Source organism: Garra rufa, chromosome 21 (genome assembly GCF_049309525.1).
Source record: "Garra rufa chromosome 21, GarRuf1.0, whole genome shotgun sequence".
Classification (NCBI taxonomy): Eukaryota; Metazoa; Chordata; class Actinopteri; order Cypriniformes; family Cyprinidae; genus Garra; species Garra rufa.
Genome location: NC_133381.1, coordinates 5,407,539 through 5,425,981, shown reverse-complemented (window position 1 = coordinate 5,425,981; position 18,443 = coordinate 5,407,539). Strand labels below are relative to the sequence as shown.

Genomic DNA, 18,443 nt, shown 5'->3' with positions numbered 1-18,443 from the left:
TATTCTTTTTATTTATATCTATTTATTTTGTATGTGTGTGCACTAATTGATTATGACTTCAACAAAAAATTTCAAAAGAGCAGTTTTATCACACATTAACTATAGAATGAATAACATAACATAAACGTTAATGTCAATATTAGTGCTTCTACAAATATTGGGTCAAAGGTGCAGTATTACGAAAGCATATATTATTTAATTAATAATAATACAAAAAGTTTACACCAGATATAAGTTCACGTGTGTAAAACAGAACATACAACATTCACTAGAAACACTGTTCAGTTTAAAGTCATCTGGGTTTCCCTAGCAACAAACACAACAGCAGCAGTCAGTCTCATGATGGCCTCCAGACACACATTACAGGAGATATCGAGGATGAAGGTAAACCTGCAGCGCTTTACTTACGATTTCACCACATTCTGACACAAATAAACACCCATTATACTTCAAAACAAACAACGCGAGATATATAGCGAAGCTATGGCTCTTACCTGCGCGGACACTTGTTGACATAAGCGTGAAACACACAGCAGATTCGCACGACGCGTCTGAAGTCACGATACAGTAGATCCATCACCAGCTGTGAAGGACGTTAGTGCGCATTAACCCGTGGCACTTGTTGTCTGAAAGCTCATATGATGTGTGTTGTTTCAGAGAGATGAAGGTATCGAGCGTCTGAGCGCCTGTTTTGACTGGACGGAGTTTGATGGCGATGATAAACGTCAGTGTTTACACCAAGAGTTTGTGTATGAGAATGTGATGTTTGCAATTACGCGAGGACTGTCGTGGTCAACAGTGGAACAAGTGGCAAAAATCAGCAAAGACCTCCTGCCGAAACTCAAAGGTGGGTCTCTATAATATTGTTTCTGATTACCGCCTAATACTTATTTAATATTTATCACGTGATCACAGGGACGCGTCATTGCGTCTGCGCGTCATTTTATGTTTTTTTTTTTACAGTCTATTTTTATACGGAAATTAATATCATGCAAACCAATTTTATCACTATTATTTCGAATTATTTTTTAAGATTAGGAAATATATTTGTAAACGGTATTCAGTTTGATGTCTGTTAACCCTTTAATTTAAATATAAATAGAGGGTTTGCACTTAAAGGATTAACAGTTAGTTCACTTTCATAATAACAATGCACAGATAATGTACTCACCCCCTTGTCATCCAAGATGTTCATGTCTTTCTTTCCTCAGTCGTAAAGAAATTATGTTTTTTTGAGGAAAACATTTAAGGATTTCTCTCTATATAACGGATATGGATGGCGCCCCGAAGTTTAAACTTCCGAAATGCAGTTTAAATGCAGTTTAAATGCAGCTTCAAAGGGCTCTAAACTATCCCAGCCGAGGAGGAAGGGTCTTATCTAGCGAAACGATCGGTTATTTTCTAAACAAATTGACAATTTATATACTTTTTAACCTCAAATGCTCCTCTTGTCTCATCTCTGCGCAGCGCATGAGAAGTCTGTGTGATTCAGGTAAATACAGTTAGGGTACGTCTAAAAACTCCCATCTTGTTTTCTTCCCTAACTTCAAAATCACCTTAGATCGCTGCAAAAGTACCAACATAGTGTTTACAAAGTGAACATAAAAAGAAACTCAAACTCCCTTTACAAAAAAATGTAAAAACAGCATTATAAGCCAATTTTGACATTGAAGACATAATCGAGTTTTTAGACGTACCCTAACTGCATTGACCCGGATGCTACTGACTATACATTCACTGCACAGAGAAGAGACAAGACGAGCATTTGAGGTTAAAAGGTATATAAATTGTCAATTTCTTTCGAAAATAACCGATCGTTTCGCTAGATAAGACCCTTCCTCCTCGGCTGAGATCGTTTAGAGCCTTTTGAAGCTGCATTTAAAGTGCATTTAAACTGCATTTCAGAAGTTCAAACTTCGGGGCGCCATCCATATCCATTATAAAGAGAGAAATCCTGAAATGTTTTCCTCAAAAAAACACAATTTCTTTATGACTGAGGAAAGAAAGACATGAACATCTTGGATGACCAGGGGGTGAGTACATTATCTGTACATTGTTGTTATGAAAGTGAACTAATCCTTTAAAGGAACACTCCACTTTTTTGGAAATAGGCTCATTCTCCAACTCCCCCCTGAGTTAATAAATTGAGCTTTACCGTTTTACCATTCAGCCATTCTCCTAGCCTGGAAAAAATCCAGACCCTAATCTATTTAGATTAAGGGTCTGGCATCCAGCAATGAAAAGGGCCTAACTCGAGGGGCGGCACCAAGCATGCATTTGAAACTCTCACTGCACGCAATTGGATAACGCCACGACCAATCACAACAATACACGGTATGACATATCCATAAGCCCCATACGCTTAGCTACCAGCGGAGCTAACTGATGGATTAAACTCTTGCCGTATCCAGTCGGCAAAACAGCAAAAACGTCCTTCATGCAAAGGAACGATTCGAGCGCGGTTTTCTGTTCCTCTTTTATATGAAAACTTCCTTGATTATTACGCCGGAATGGAAGTGTAGTTCCTAATCTTATCAGCCTAGAAAATCGCAGCTTTACATTTTCCGCCGGTATTAGTACACGATATAACTACAGAAGAGTCAAGTTTTAAATAGAAGAAATATCGAAACACGTTGGTCATTATTGAATGCGATGCTATTGGTCTAATAGGATTCAATGATCTATGCTAAGCTATGCTAAAAGTGATATCGCCAGAACAGGAGAACGGCTGAATGGATTTCAAAACGGTAAAACTCAACTTATTAACTCAGGGGGAGTTGGAGAATGAGCCTATTTCCATAAAAAGTGGAGTGTTCCTTTAAGTCACGATCTGATCAGTTAAACGGATGCGCGGCCATATGGCTGATACTCGGATGTAAACAATAGCATGGATTGCATAGTTAATGTACTACTGAATATGTTGTTCTGCTAATTTCTGCTGTCTACGTGTGGAAGCTGCTAAATCATATAGCGAAGGACTTATGCTGCGTTCCAGGCAGGTTTTTGAGCCAGTAAATCACGACTTGAAACCACAACTCATGACTTTGTAGCATTCCAGGCAAGTCACGCCAAATTGCCTGGGCACATTTATTATTTTTATATTATTATTAATTTGACTGCAATGTTATATTGTCCTAAACTCAATTTTTCCACCGTGTACCTCTTGTATAAACACTGCACCCATAGGGGCTGTCATTGTTGTTTCGTGGGCTATATTACGTCAGAGCTCGGAACTGGGAGTTATTATTACAATTATTGCAAGATATAAGAATTATTAGAATTGTGAGATATAAAATAGAGTTGTGATACGTAATATTAGAATTGAAGTCACAATTGCAAGATATAAACTTAGAATTTTCAAATATAAAGTTAGAATTATTAAATATAAGCTCAGAATTGGAAGACAAAAAGTCGGAATTGCAAGAAAAAAAGACAGAGTTGCGGGATATAAACTTAGAATTGTGATATATAAAGTTTTAATTATGAAATATAAACTGTGAGAAAAAAATGTGGAATTGCAAGATATAAACTAAAGTTAATAGGTGGTCAAATATACGAGCAGTATTAATTAAGATATTAGCCTAATATTTCACCTACCTGACCGCAAAATGAACAATGCAAAAAATGCGAATGTTGTCAAGATTTTTGCTCTGGAAATCCTGGTTCAGTTTGGCTAACCACAAACACCTTTTGTTCCTCAGTTTTTTGCAGTCTTTTCCTTTTCCAGTCTTTTTCTGTAGTATTCCAAATGTTTTTCTGGTCCAACCGATTAGTACAGCCCAAACATGACAATAAAAGCCTGTTTTTGACCAATTGCAATTTTTGCAAGATATAAACTTTAGAATTGTGAGATGTAATCTTAGAATCGCTAGAAAAAAACTGGAATTGTGAGATATAAACTTAGATTTATGAGATATAAACTTGGAATTGTGAGATTAAATCAGAATTGCAAGATATAAACTTAGAACTATCGAACTTAAACTTGGAAATTGCAAAAAAGTTAGAACTGTGAAATTTTAATAAAATTGCAAGATATAAACTTAGAAATAAAAAACTTAGAATTATGAAATATAAACTCGAAAGTGCAAGAAAGTCAGAATTGCGAGATATAAAATAGAATTGTGAGATGTAATCTCGTAATTGTGAGAAAAAAAAGTCAGAATTGTTAGATATAAAGTTAGAATTATTCAATATAAGCTCAGAATTGCAAGAAAAAAGTCAGAATTGCAAGATATAAATGTATGTGAAATATAAAGTTTTAATTATGAAATATAAACTTGGAATTGTGAGAAAAAAGTCAGAATTGTGAGATATAAAAATATAAAAATCTCATGCAGTCTTTTCTTTGGCAGTCTATAGTACTCCAAATGTTTTTCCCGGTCAGACCGATTAGTTCAGGCCAAAACATGACAATAATCGACCATTTTTAGCAGCAGCAATATTCAAGAAAATATGAATAATTTAATTTGGTTCAGTGCCGCCAATATGGCTGATTGATGACGCGTTGTGAAAACACTTTATTAGCAATTTGTTTTGTTATTGATTGCCTACCAATAGATCATATTAATTTTCTTCCTAATCTTAGAAAAAATGGGTTGTTTTGTAGAATAACTGTACGATGTAAGTATTGTTTCATATAATTTGTAGTCTTTGAATAATAACTGAGATCATCCCTGCTTTTAATACTCTCATTAGGTTTGAAGACATCAGAGGTCATTTGCCTCATCAAGGATCATTTATCACTGATAGAGCCTCGTCTCTCCACTGCCCATCATGCTGTTCTCTTGGACTACATTGTGAAAACATACGTTCCTCATCAGCGGCTCTATCAGGCCTTTTTAAACGGTGAGACGGGTCTTCGACGCATCAGATGTGAGCTGGAGATTGAACGCCCACCTCATCCACAGCCCCTCAGTGAGGGAACAGATGCTGTGGAGCTGGAACAGCAGCAGGCTCTCAAAGAGCTGAGTTTGGCACAGTCCAGAAAAGAAGCTGAAATCAAGGAACTCAAAGAGACAGCTGAAGCTCAGATGATGGCAGCGCTGCAGGCCAGTTTAGACAGACTTCCATGTGAAGGCCGGATGAGCAGACAGGTACAAGATATCAGCTATTTACAGTATCCACCTTATTTTGCAACATGGTAGCTATTTTCTGTGAAAGCTACGAATACCGGAAGCCTCACACGCTGAAGTTGCGCCCACTCTTATGTTAAAAATAAGGTGGATCAAGACTCTGTTCTGGGTGATTACTAGGTGGTTTCTATGGAAGCTTGTTTCCGGCACAGGATAAAAAAATTTCAGGTTTTTTAGTTTATATCACACAATTCAGAATGTTTTCTCATAATTTTGAGAATAAAAGTCAGAATTACAATTGTGAGATATAGGCCTGGTTTCATAGACAGGGCTTAGACTTAGCTAGGATTAGTTCAATTAGTTTAAGTAATTTTTTTAAAAACATGCCTTAGGAAAAAAAAACATTACTGGTGCTATCTTGAGACAAAACAGTAGCACAGATATTTTTTTAAATCAGTCAGTGCTTGTTTTTTTTTTTTTTAGTTGAAACAGCTCAGACTTACATTTTAATCTAGGACTAGGCTAAAGACTTGTTTGTGAAACCAGGGGATAAAGTCATAATTGCAAGTTTATATACAGTTATACAGAATTGCAATTCTAAGAAAAGTCAGAATTGTGAGATAAAAAGTCACAATTACCTTTTTATTTTTTTATTCCATGGGTAAAAAACAAAACTGAATTGTGAGATTTCAACTCAAAATTCCGAGAAAAGAAGTCAGAATTGCGAGATTAAAAAGTTAGAATTGTGAGATATAAAGTTAGAGTTCTGAAATATTAACTCGGAATTGCGATAAAAAAATTGGGATTGTGAGCTATATACTTTGATTTCCAAAGTATAAATTTGGAATTGTGAGAATAAAGTCAGAATTGCGAGATATAAGCTGCGAATTGTGAGATATAATGTTAGAATTGCTAAATATAAACTTGGAATTGCAATAAAAAAGTCAGAATTGTGAGATATAAACTTAGAATTGCGAAATATAAACTTAGAATTATGAAAAAAAGGAATTGCTAGAATTTAATATAGAATTGCTATATATAATCAAGGAACTGTGAGAAAAAAATTTGGAATTGTAAGATAAAAACGTACATTTATGAGATATAAACTCGGAATTGTAAGAAAAAAGCCAGAATTGTGAGATAAAAACTTAGATTTGTGAGATATAAAGTCAGAATTACAAAATAAAAACTGAATTGTAAGAAAAAATTTGAATTGCGAGATATAAACTTTAATTATAAAAATATAAAGTCTGAATTGCAAAAAAATTGCGGAATGTAAAATAGAATTGCAAGATGTAATCTCGGAAATGAAAAAAACTTTTGGAATTGTGACAGTCTTAGATTTACGAAACTTGTAATTGTGAGATATAAAGTTTAAATTACGAAATATAAACTCGGAATTGCTAGAAAAAACTCAGTATTTTGAAATAAAATAGAACTGCGAGAAAATATTAGGAATTGCGAGATATAAACTTAGATTTATAAGATATAAACTCAGTATTATAAGAAAAAAGTCAGAATTGCAAGATATAAACTTATAATTATGAAATATAAACTCGGAATTACAAAATAAAAGTCAGAATTGCGAGATATAAACTTGAAATTTTGAGGGGAAAAGTCAGAATTGCTAAATCTAAGATAGAATTGTGAGATATAAACTTAGATTTATGAGATAAAAACTTAGAATTGCGAAATATAAACAGAATTACGAGATATACTATTAATTGTTAGAAAAAAGTCAGAATTGCGAGATATAAACTTAGATTTATGAGATATAATCTCAGAATATAAACTAGGTGATGCAGAACTGTCAGATATAAACTTAGATTTACAAGATATAAACTCAGAATTGTGAGACATAAAGGCAGAATATAAACTAGGAGATGCAGAATTACAAGATATGAACTCCTTGTTCATATTGTAAGAAAGTCAAAAATGTGAGATGTATCCCGGAGCTGCAAGAATAAAAATTGGAATCGTGAGATATAAAATTAATATTAACTCGGAATTACAAGAAAAAAGTAACAATTCCAAACAGTTTTGTTTGTTTTGTTTGAAACAAAGTTGAAATTGTAAGAGAAAAAAATTGCTATTACCTTTTTAATCAGTGGCAGATATTGGATTGATAAGTTTCTCGATAAATATACAATTGCTCTATAAATTCCTTCAATGTATGTCTATAGGATATTTTTGACAAAAAAAAGAGAAAAGATTGCTTAAAACGTAAATGAAAAAGTGATGCTTGTCTTATTCAACACTGCATACTGATGATTCATAATGAGAATATAAATTTGCATTGTATTTGATCAACATTTCGTTGACATGATTATCAAAAGGAAGAAATGTACTGTAGGCGGATTGTTTGGACAGCAACCTGCTATGTAGTTTCCTGCTCAGCGCTGATATAAAACAGGATTGGGATCCTTAGCTGCCCTGTAGCTGTTGGCACACTCTTACCTTTTCAGAAACCATCAAAGTTAATCTGCAAGCTATTGGCGAGCGCCTCTGATGCGTATCCGCCACCAGCGCTGACCTAAAAAACCTGTTTTGCAGACTTTGCCATTTTGTAGCACAGTGTGAAATGTGAAGGCTGTAATAATTCATACTGACACAAGTAACAAAGGATTATTTCTGTTGTGTATTGTCCTACGGTTATCACGCTCATACTGAAGACGTTCAAAGCCCGACCACTTCTTACTTAATGTCTTAAGGAGATGCAGGCTGTCAGCAGTTACCAGATAAGATGGATTAAAGGAACACACAGCGCTGTTATTTAACCCTGTTGAGCACGGACCATTTTCAACAGCTTTGGTTCTATATTTTTGCTAATTTTGGACCAAGACTTGTGGCCTCAACAGAAGCATATATCATCACCTAACAGCCTCAGAGCCCGTGGTAGGTCTGCCTAGAAAGGTTTATACGCTATCGCTGAAAATCAATTTCCCTGTGGAGAAAATAAATGGGATTTTTACTACGGAGACCCAACGGTTTTCTCTCTATTCTACTCTATCATTGGAAAACAATGCGAATGTTTGTCTGATGGGAAACAAGCTCGAGCAAACAAATGGGTTTTATTGTGACTAATTACACAAATGTTTCATTAAGTTCTTTTTGGTGCTTAATGAAACTCACTGGGAATAAAATAAATGATCTTCTTTTTGTCTCATATTCTCTATTGTAGGAAGTTGAAGAATTGCTGCGCAGTTTTCTACAGTCGCAAGGAGAAATTATAATGGAGTCTTTAATGAAGGAAGTCTGTCTCACAGAGGATTTGTTGAGCCAGAAGTCTCAAGTAGCACAAAGACAACTTACAAATCAACCGGTTTCACCTGGACAGAACTGTGTAGCAACTCCCACAAAATCAAGGAAGAAGAGAAGTTGAAACACAGGTCTATAAGATGTATACTGTAAGATATTTGTGAAAATTAAAGATTGAGACCTGGTTTATGTCTGGTTGATTTCCACAACCCAATTCACTCAAGTTGACCAAATGGAGTCATATATTAGGAGATTCACAACCACATCCAAAAAAGTTTCTCAAATTTTGCTGCAGCTCTGGTTTTATTGACTGCGTTTCATTAAGCATATGAACATTTTGGCAGAGATGTTTCGTTACTCTTATTTATGCTAATTTCTTCAGGCCAAAATCAAACCAAGGTTGTTTTATACAACTTAAAAAGAGAAAAGATGATTTTACTCAATTTACTCACCCCCTTGTCATCCAAGATGTTAATGTCTTTCTTTCTTTAGAAATATATATTTTGGATTTAAAAAGTCTTTTTAATTAGATAAAATGTTCTGTAAAATACAAAGAAATCGAATTCAGCTACAATGTCAACCCTGTTTGAGTTTATTTTAATAAAACTAAGGCTAATAAAGCCTTTCAGACCTAGCACCATATTCAAAATTATTGTCTTACACTAGGATATTACATTTCTTCCACACAAAATCACAAAATCTAATAAGTACTATTCAAAAGTCTGGAGTTGGTTAGATTTTAATGTGTTTGAAAGAAGTCTCTTCTGCTCACCAAAGCTTCATATATTTGATCAAAGATAAAGTAATATTATGAAATGTTATAACTGTTTTCTATTGTAATATATTTGAAAAATTAATTTCTGTGATCAAAGCTGAATTTTCAGCATCATTACTCCAGACTTCAGTGTCACATGATTCTTCAGAAATCATTCTAAAATGCTAATTTATTATGTTGATTTCTACAAATCAATTCACTCATGCTGACCAACTGGAGTGATAAATTAGGAGATTCACAACCACATCCCAAAAAGTTCCTAAAATTTTGCAGTGGCCATAAAAAACAGCAGCAGCTCTGGTTTTAATGACTGCATTTCATTAAGAATATGAACATTTTGGCAAAGATGTCTCATTAGTTTATGTGCAAATTTCTTCATGCCAAAATCAAACCAAGGTTGTTTTATACAACCTAAAGGGGAAGTTTGTCCAAAAATTAGTTCTGAATTTCAAACTTGTATGGCTTTCTTTTTTCTGGTACACACTAAAGATGTTTTGTCTATATAAATATAAAGTCAGTGGGGTCCACTGTTCTTCTTATGTGAGGAAACAAGCAAGGAGTTTGTGAATAATGGCATAATTTTTATTTTTGGGTGAACTCAGAACTATCACGTTAGGATACAGAAATATATATTTGGGAGTTAAAAAGTCTTTATAATTAGATAAAATGTTCCTTGAAGTACAAAATAAATTCAGCTACACTGTAAGCACCAAGATGAGGTTGTTTTAATAAAACTAGGAGGCGAATAAAGCCATTCAGAAATAGCACCATATTCAGGAACATTACATTTCTTCCACACAAAAACACAAAATCTAATAAGCATACACTACCATTCAAAAGTCTGGAGATGATAAAATTTTTATATTTTTGAAAGAAGTCTCTACTGCTCACCAAGGCTTCATTTATTTAATCAAAGTTAATTCAAAGTAATATCATGAAATGTTATTAAGATTAAGATAAACTGTTTTCTAGTGTACTGTTTTAAAATCCAATTTATTTTTGTGATCAAAGCTGAATTTCCAGCATCACACGATCCTTCAGAAATCATTCTAATATGCTGATTTGCTGTTAAAGAAACATTTCTAATTATTATCAATGTTAAAAACAGTCGTGCAGCTTCATATTTTTGTGGAAACTTAATTTTTTTTATGAATAGAAAGTTCAAGGGAGCAGCATTTATTTGAAACAATTTGCAACATTATAAATGTCTTAACTGGTACTTCTGATTAATTTAAAGAATCTTCATTATTTTTTTAACAGTTTTTTCATGCACCCGTCAAGTTTGAGATTTTGGGCTTTTTGATTTTTTCATCAAATGTTTTTTCAGACTAGTGGAAAGAAAACACCCAAAAGACACTGCTAAGTGTTTCTTTTATAGCACATTATCTATTTGTGTCAATAGATTTCAATTATAATCCATATTTTTAAAGGCAGTTTTCTCAAAATGAGTTTTGTCTCCTACACTGAGCCATAAATCTCCACTTCAGTAACACTTACACACACCAAACTTTACATTTTTATTCCTGTCTATATTCTGAAGGTTTTTACAGAGGGATTTGTTCATATGCAATTTGCCTCATTTTATACATTTTATTCCCCCCAAAATGGTGAAAAATACAGTTTTTTTTGTTCTAAGTTTTTTCTGAATTATGGAGTGACAATATGAGATATTTGACTCTAATATGTCAAAGAAATTAAACAAGAATTTTGAAACTGACTTCATCCAGTGTTTAGATTTTTGTACTAGAAATGTATGCAAATTAGTGCATATTTCATTAAATAATGCCTCATTTGCATATTTAAACCTAAGATTTTAGAAAACTTGTAATAAAAAAAAAATGTTTGCAATTGTCAATGTAATCAATTAACTGGGTGAGCATGGTGATAGCTATTAGTTAATTTTTTACCCTATTCACCTGCAGTGTCTCGCCTTAATATAAAATCTTTCTGAGCCCAAACTTTTGAACGGTACTGGAAATTATTCTAGTCTACAGCTTCAAAGAAAAAACAAAAGCAGATTATTTCACACTGCTTTCTACAGAACAAAGATTCCACAAACAAATTTAAGCTTAAATAATATTAAATATATCATCAGGAAGATAAATAAGTTATTGCTGATTGAGGATAATAAAAATACCTGAACCCTGTAAATCTTTGGTTTACTTTACCAGGAAGAAGTGTGCAAATACGTGCTACATATGGAAAAAAAACCAGAAAGTTTGACCTTCATTAATCTCAGTACGCTACACAGTATACTGCAGAGCCCAATTAACATCTGTTCCATTAGGTCCCGAAACATCTCAGCTAAACTCAAACACCTGACAGCAGATGATGTTTAGTTGGCTCGAGCCATTTTGGAGTCTGATCCAGTGAGTTTAAGCATTGTCTGAACCAGCTCTGGCAAACCGTAGTCGTGCTTCCAGCCCCAGTCACTGCGAGCATTGCTGTCATCGAAGACCACTGGCCAGCTCTCAGCTAGAAGACATAATACACACACTATTTGGAATGATAAACAAAATAGGATAAAATTACATAATCTGCTTACTGGGTAGTCCAAAGATCAAAATACATTGCAACGCACTGGAATACATCACTTGCTCACCAATGGATCCTATACACTGATTGGGTGCCGTCAGAATGACAGTCCAAACAGCTGATAAAAACCACATGTAATCCACACCACTCCAGTCCATTTATTAATGTCTTGTGAAATGAATAGCTGCATGTTGGTAAGAAACAAATCCATGCAATAAGGTGTTTTAAAGGGGTCCTATTATGCTTTTTCACTTTTTGAATTTTAGCCAGTGTGTGGTGTGTATGTTTGGGCATAAAAGCATCTACAAAGTTACAAATCTCAAAGTCCACTCCAAAGGGAGATATTTAGTTTTTTAAAAATCCATTTTTCCAAGAACTACAACAAACGGCTCCTTTGGACTGCAGCATTTGTTTTCCGGATGCTATGATATCACAACACGGTCCATTAGAATATCATTAAATAAATCCCGCCTACAAAAATTTGAATCGTTGGGGTGGGGAAGGATGAGGTGGGGGATTCGCCTTACTTTAGCAATGTAGCGTGGACATCCGCATTTGGGATGCTTCAGCGAAACGCGAGCATTGCCGTGCTGGAGCCGCCCCGTTGACATGTGCGGTAAAAAGGGTTGAGAAACATGCGGAGCTGATGTAAACACAAGCATTGACTAGAGTGATGATCATCGGTTGTCGCGTCAGAGCCACGCTGTAGACGTGTGCAGTGTGTGGTAAGAGATTTATTCACCATACAGTGCAGATAGCTTCACTAGCCTTATGCTGGAGCTGGTTTTCGGGCATGTAAATAATTAAATAAATGAGCACAATAATGATAATATCATGTATCGGTGATCTCGCAGGCTGACGATAGGGCCAACACTACTGTAGCGTATTATTTACTCACCCTCCATGCATCCTAGGTGTATATTAGGGCTGGGTAAAAAATATCGATTCTCCGATTTTAATCGATCTTCAGTTTAACGCAACGATATCGATTCGGGAAATCCCCGAATCGATTCTTAATGCACGTGCTTCGCGTAAGAGGATATGAATATTCACCTCTCGTCCTGAAGGTGTCACTAGTGTTCCTGCTGAGAGAGTTTTCTCAACCGCTGGTGATCTAATCACAGCGCAAAGGAGCTGCCTTAGATCAGATCTGAACATGTTGATCAGCTGCTTTTTTTGCAGAAAAATCTGGTGATCAAAAATTATTAGGCTGTAGTTAAGAACTGTTAGAACTGTTAGTTTTATGTTAATGTTTTGTATAGGCAGACAGGGGCTTTATGATGGGCCTGTTTTGAACGTTTTGAATTTAGAAAAATGTTTTATTTCTTAAACAAGTTCTTAATAGATTTCACTGTGGCACATTTACAGTCTTTTTATTTTTTTACAGTAATGTGCATTTTGCAGTTTGCTTACATGGTGTACAATGGATGCACATATTTATGACTTCTTGTTACAGTGTTCATTTAAAATAAAAGTTGTTTAAAATAAACAACTGTGTGCACCCTATTATTAATGTAGATGTGTATTTCAGTAATAAACTTAAGTAGGAGAGTTCCAGTTACCAGCATTTATATCAAAATATGGATCCCATGTCTGCAAAACTAACATTTTAAATGAAATATTGATAGCTAATCGATATCGAATTGAAATCGAAATAGAATCGAATCGAAACCATAAAAATAAGGATCGAATTGCCAAATTGGTCACAATACCCAGCCCTAGTGTATATGACTTCCTTGTTTCAGACGAATGCAATCGGAGTTATATTAAAAATAATCCTGGCACTCCTAAGCTTTAGAATGGCATAGACAAGTGTTTCTCTGCATCAGTCCAAAACAAGTCAATCCATAATAAAAAGGTGCCTCACATGGCTCCGGTGGGGTCAGTAAAAGCCTCCTTTAGCAATCCGATGTGTTTTTGTAAGAAAAATATCCATATTTAAAATGTAAGAATCACTTTAATCTAGCTTGCGCTAACAGTTGTACACGGGACTTGCTGCTTTGGGAAGGGGCATGCAGGACTGAAATGCCTTTTAAGCTGTTTGCCAATCGCAACGCAGTGGAACCGTTAACCAATCACAACAAATTTTTGTTTTCGGAAGGCGGACCTTCATCAAACCTGGAACTAATCAAGCCATTTGTGTCAGCATGGGTAGAAAGCTATTTTAATAATGTAAATTATGTGAAAAATAATGCGTTTTTCGAACCACCAAGCATGAGAGCATGTTCTAGTGCATCCTCAAAACAAAATATAGACTTTGTAAAAGAGCATAATAGGACCCCTTTAACTTTAAACCATCACTTTTGGCCAAAATACAAGTCCATAATCCATAATAATGCTTCCCCACAGTAATCCATCTCCTGTTGTCCTCTCTCATCAAAATCCACCCAAATATTTGTTTTGGACAGTTTTTTTCAAACTGTATTCTTTTGTGAAGAAAGAAGCAAGAAAATCAGTCAGGATTGTAAATAATGGCATGATTGTCATTTTTGGGTGAACTCAGAACTATCGCTTTAAGATACAGAAATATATATTTTGGTTTAAAAAAAATCTTTATAATTAGATCAAATGTTCCCTAAAGTACAAAAAAAAATCAGCTACACTGTAAGCACCATGATGACGTTATTTTAATAAAACTAAGAGGCTGATAAAGCACCATATTCAGAATTATTGTCTTACACTAGGATATTACATTTCTTCCACACAAAACCACAAAATCTAATAAGTATACACTACCATTCAAAAGTTTGGAGTTTGTAAGATTTTAATGTTTTTGAAAGAAGTCTCTTCTGCTCACCAAGGCTTCATGTATTTATCCAATAAGGAGAATCACAACCACATCCAAAAAAGTTCCTAAAATTTTGCAGTGGCCATAAAAAACCAGCAGCAGCTCTGGTTTTATTGATTGCGTTTCATTAAGCATATGAACATTTTGGCAGAGATGTTTTACTACTCTTGTTTATGAGTTCTTATGAGTTCTTATATGTGTTTCTATTTTAAACAGTGCTTGATCTGTGCAGATTTCTCTCCTGATTCAGGCGAGACAACTTTTTCACTGAAAAAAGCAATACAATTGATTATGGACTAATATTTTAGCTAGAAGCAACGGTTTGAAGTTAAAAAAGCCTTAATGATGGATTTGTTTCTTACAAACAAAGCTTTTCACTTTACAAGATGTTAACTGATGGACTGGAGTGGTGTGGATTACTTGTGGATTTTTGTGATGGCACCCATTTACTGCAGAGGATCCATTGGTGAGAAAGTAATGTAATGCTTATATAAAGAACCTTTAACATCTGAAGAACCTTCAGAAAAGGTTCTTTGTGGTGAAAGAAGGTTCTTCAGATTATAAAATGGTAAGAAAGAGATGGTTCTTTAAAGAATCTTTAACTGAATGGTTCTTTGTGAAACCACAAATGGTTCTTCTATGGCATCGCTGTGAAGAACCTTTTAAAGCACCTTTATTTTTAAGAGTGTGGTGGATTTTAAATGGGGTTTGGATTATCAGTAAATAACTGTTCAAACCAATGTGTCGGACTCTCACCAATGGCTTGTCGAACTGGGTCAATCTCATAGGTGACCTGCAGGTCTGGCAGGTGTTTCCTGATTTCTTGTACCAGTTCCTCTGGAGTGAAGCTCATGGCGCTGATGTTGTACGTTCGCATGCCAAGCGTCTTGGCAGGAGCTTCCAGAACCTCCAGTGTGGCTCTTAGACAATCATCAATGAACATCATGGGGATTCTCGTCTCAGGCTTCAGATTGCACACAAATTTACCCGTTTTCACAGAATCGTGGAAGATCTGAACAGCGTAGTCTAAAAGAAGAGACACATATTTTAGTATTATTTACTATTATAGTATTTATTAATATTTTGGATTAGCTTTATTTTTATGTTTTCAGGTTTCGTTTTAATTAACGTTTTAGTTAATGTTTTTTGTTGTGTGCTTCGATTGGGTCACTTTTATTTGTTTTTTTATATTTGTATGTCATTTATTTCAGTTAAGCAAAAAAAATTTAAGTGTAGGATAAAAACAAAGCTAAAAACAATAATATGCATTAAGAGCTTTTTCATCTAATAGTTGCTAATTTGTTTCATCTTTATTGTTTAAAATTGTATTATTTTTAGTTTACAATAACAAAACAGGCAACATTTCTCATTTTCTTTTACGATTTTCATCTAATATATCCATTTCATTATAGCTTTATTTAATATTTTTAAATATATTATATAATATTAGAATTATATATATATATATATATATATATATATATATATATATATATATATATATATATATATATATACACACATTTCCAGCAACATTTAATTTTCCTGTAAGTGCTTTAAGTTTTTCATCTAATATTTCAACTTAATTTTATTTTTGAATAGTTTATTTTACAATGAAAACACATGGCTACATCCCTATTTTCTTTCAAATTTTTTACATTTTTCATCTAATATTTATGTTTTATTTAATAGCTTTGGCAACATTTCAAACTTGCTTTGATTTTCAAAATTTTTGAAAAATGTTTTTTTTAAGCTTACATTTAATAACAATAAAGCTTAAATTTAATAATTATTTAAATAATAATATGTTTTAAGTGTTTTATCTAATATTTTGAATAGCTCTAGTTTCCAACAACACAAGGCAACAAGGCATGTTTAATTACATTTTTAATAGTTTTGGTTTACAGTAAAAACATGGCAACATTCTCATTTTTTTTAAGGTTTAATACTTTTTAAAGTTTTTATTTCATCTTACCTGTAGTTCCTCCACCAGGCTGAGAGTCTCCCGAAATGATTCCTGGGTATCTGAGACAGCGGAAGTCAAGACCATATCTGTGATGGTAATACTGTTATACACAATAAAGAAATATAAAGATTTGAATAAGCATCACATAGCTGATAAACTCCGATAAAAACAAAGCTAAAAACAATAATATGCATTAAGAGCTTTTGAAATGGTTTGATGTACTTGTTAATGTATTTTCTACTGCATATAGGTATACCAGGCTCTTTTCTTTTCATTTAATATAATGCTAATACTAACATTTCAACAAATGCTCAGGATTTGCAAAGTGTACTAACCTCTCCCATTAGCTCAGCGTGAACCTTGGACACTCCGTAAATGGTTCGTGGGCGCTGGACACACAAATCTGGGGTTGGGTTACGAGGGGACGTGGGACCAAAGGCTCCAATAGTGCTGGGGACAAAAAGACGGAGCCCATGTTCTGCGGCGACGTCAAGGACATTGTGCAACCCTAAAGATGAGGAAGCAGGAAAACAAACATCTGTGTACCTTACAAGTGAAAAGTGAAGTAAGATGACTGACCTCAGTGACTAACCAGTGATGTTGACGTCACGAGCGAGGGACACTTTGGCCTCTCCGACAGCACTCAGTAGGGTGCTGTAGTGAATCAACCAGGAGATGCGGTTGTTTACAACAATCTCACGCAGGTTCTTATAGTCCAAAACATCTGAATATATAAAGGGGCCTGTAGTCAAAATGAACAAGTTTAAAATCAATATCAATTTAAATAAATTAATAAATAAAATTAAAAATAAATAATACGCATGTACATTATTTACATTTATATTGTGTGTGTGTGTACTTGCATATATTAGAATATATATTCTAAAAGAATTTATAGAATTTTATATTCTAAAAGTAAAATAAATTTAAAATATAGATCAATAAATTCTATAACTATAATATTAAACTCACATTTTTTGTGACTGAAATGTCACAAAATGCATACATTAAAACAAAAATATTACAATAAAGGTATTAAAAGAGGCATATAAATATTTGTATATATTTTAGGCATTTGTAATTTTTTTGTAATTTTTATTATACATTTTTAAATATTTCTTAATATTTACATACATTAATATATGTTCTAAAAATAAAATGTATTCAAATCCAAAATATAGATATATTTAAACATATATTTATGCTTAGATTTATTTATTTATTAACTCATACAGGTACATCACATTTGGAGAAGGATTGTGTCTAGGATTGTGACTTTATTAATAAATAAAGGTACATGAAGTCAACATTTACAAGCCAAAAATATAAATGATTAAAATTGTATATATATATATATATATATATATATATAGACCTTTTTCCTGAGTAAACGATGAGCGCCGCCATTACGAATTCAAACGTCAGATTGAATGCTTTTCTGTTCCGGTTTCCATAGGAAACCCATTCAAATAGCGTCCATCTGTTTTTTAATGTAGCTACCTTCCGCTGCTTCGTGTCATCTACACACTCATTAAAGTGAGGCACTGACAAATGACGGTCATTGCGACATTGCCAAGTGATGGCGCTATGGAGCCATGTGCTTTTTAAAAACATTTGAATAGGTTTAACATTAGTTTATTAGCTCGGAATATACCCTAATTTGACTAGAAACAATGCAGACCTGAAATGCAAAGCATTCTTTCAGTTAAGAGTCGGACTTACTTCCGTGTTCAGGAAAAAGGTCTATATATATATTTATATATATATTTAAGCAATAAGGTACGAGAGGCCGTGCTGTATCATGAATAAATCACAGCTGAAGGGCGTTGTTAGGCACGACGCGAAGTGGATTTATTCATGATACAGCACGGCCTCAAGTACCTTATTGCTTTTATAAAACGGTTACCACATGATAAAAATATTAAAATCAAAAATATATATTAATTTATATATATTAAGTTGTACGTTTTCATAAAGTAAAATCATTAACTGCCTTCCGCTGTAAAAAGTAGTCCCTAACTGCTGCAGCTGTGTTTACATTGCTAAGGG

The 18,443-nt window shown here is 33.9% G+C and overlaps 2 protein-coding genes across 2 annotated transcripts; one reads left to right on the top strand and one right to left on the bottom strand.

Moving 5' to 3' along the window:
- The first annotated feature begins 655 nt into the window (after positions 1 to 655).
- c21h8orf74 (chromosome 21 C8orf74 homolog) lies at positions 656 to 8,497 on the top strand. Its single transcript, XM_073826468.1, has 3 exons — positions 656 to 847; positions 4,696 to 5,093; positions 8,254 to 8,497. Exons 1-3 carry the CDS (start codon positions 763 to 765, stop codon positions 8,452 to 8,454), a joined length of 684 nt encoding a protein of 227 aa, XP_073682569.1. The 5' UTR covers positions 656 to 762; the 3' UTR covers positions 8,455 to 8,497.
- Positions 8,498 to 9,808: 1,311 nt separating this feature from the next.
- Positions 9,809 to 17,140, bottom strand: LOC141296254 (L-threonine 3-dehydrogenase, mitochondrial; the record flags this gene model as incomplete). Its single annotated transcript, XM_073827521.1, has 5 exons — positions 9,809 to 11,580; positions 15,185 to 15,454; positions 16,404 to 16,494; positions 16,730 to 16,902; positions 16,987 to 17,140. Coding segments are annotated over 5 exons (828 nt in total), but the record flags the coding sequence as incomplete, so codon positions are not given.
- Between the last annotated feature and the right edge of the window lie 1,303 nt (positions 17,141 to 18,443).

Bases quoted from the DNA above. Each gene is read 5' to 3' on its own strand.
- c21h8orf74 (XM_073826468.1), top strand. From the start codon at position 763: ATGTTTGCAATTACGCGAGGACTGTCGTGGTCAACAGTGGAACAAGTG. The intron at 848-4,695 runs GTGGGTCTCTAT...TACTCTCATTAG, and splicing joins CCTCCTGCCGAAACTCAAAG to GTTTGAAGACATCAGAGGTC. The intron at 5,094-8,253 runs GTACAAGATATC...TCTCTATTGTAG, and splicing joins AAGGCCGGATGAGCAGACAG to GAAGTTGAAGAATTGCTGCG.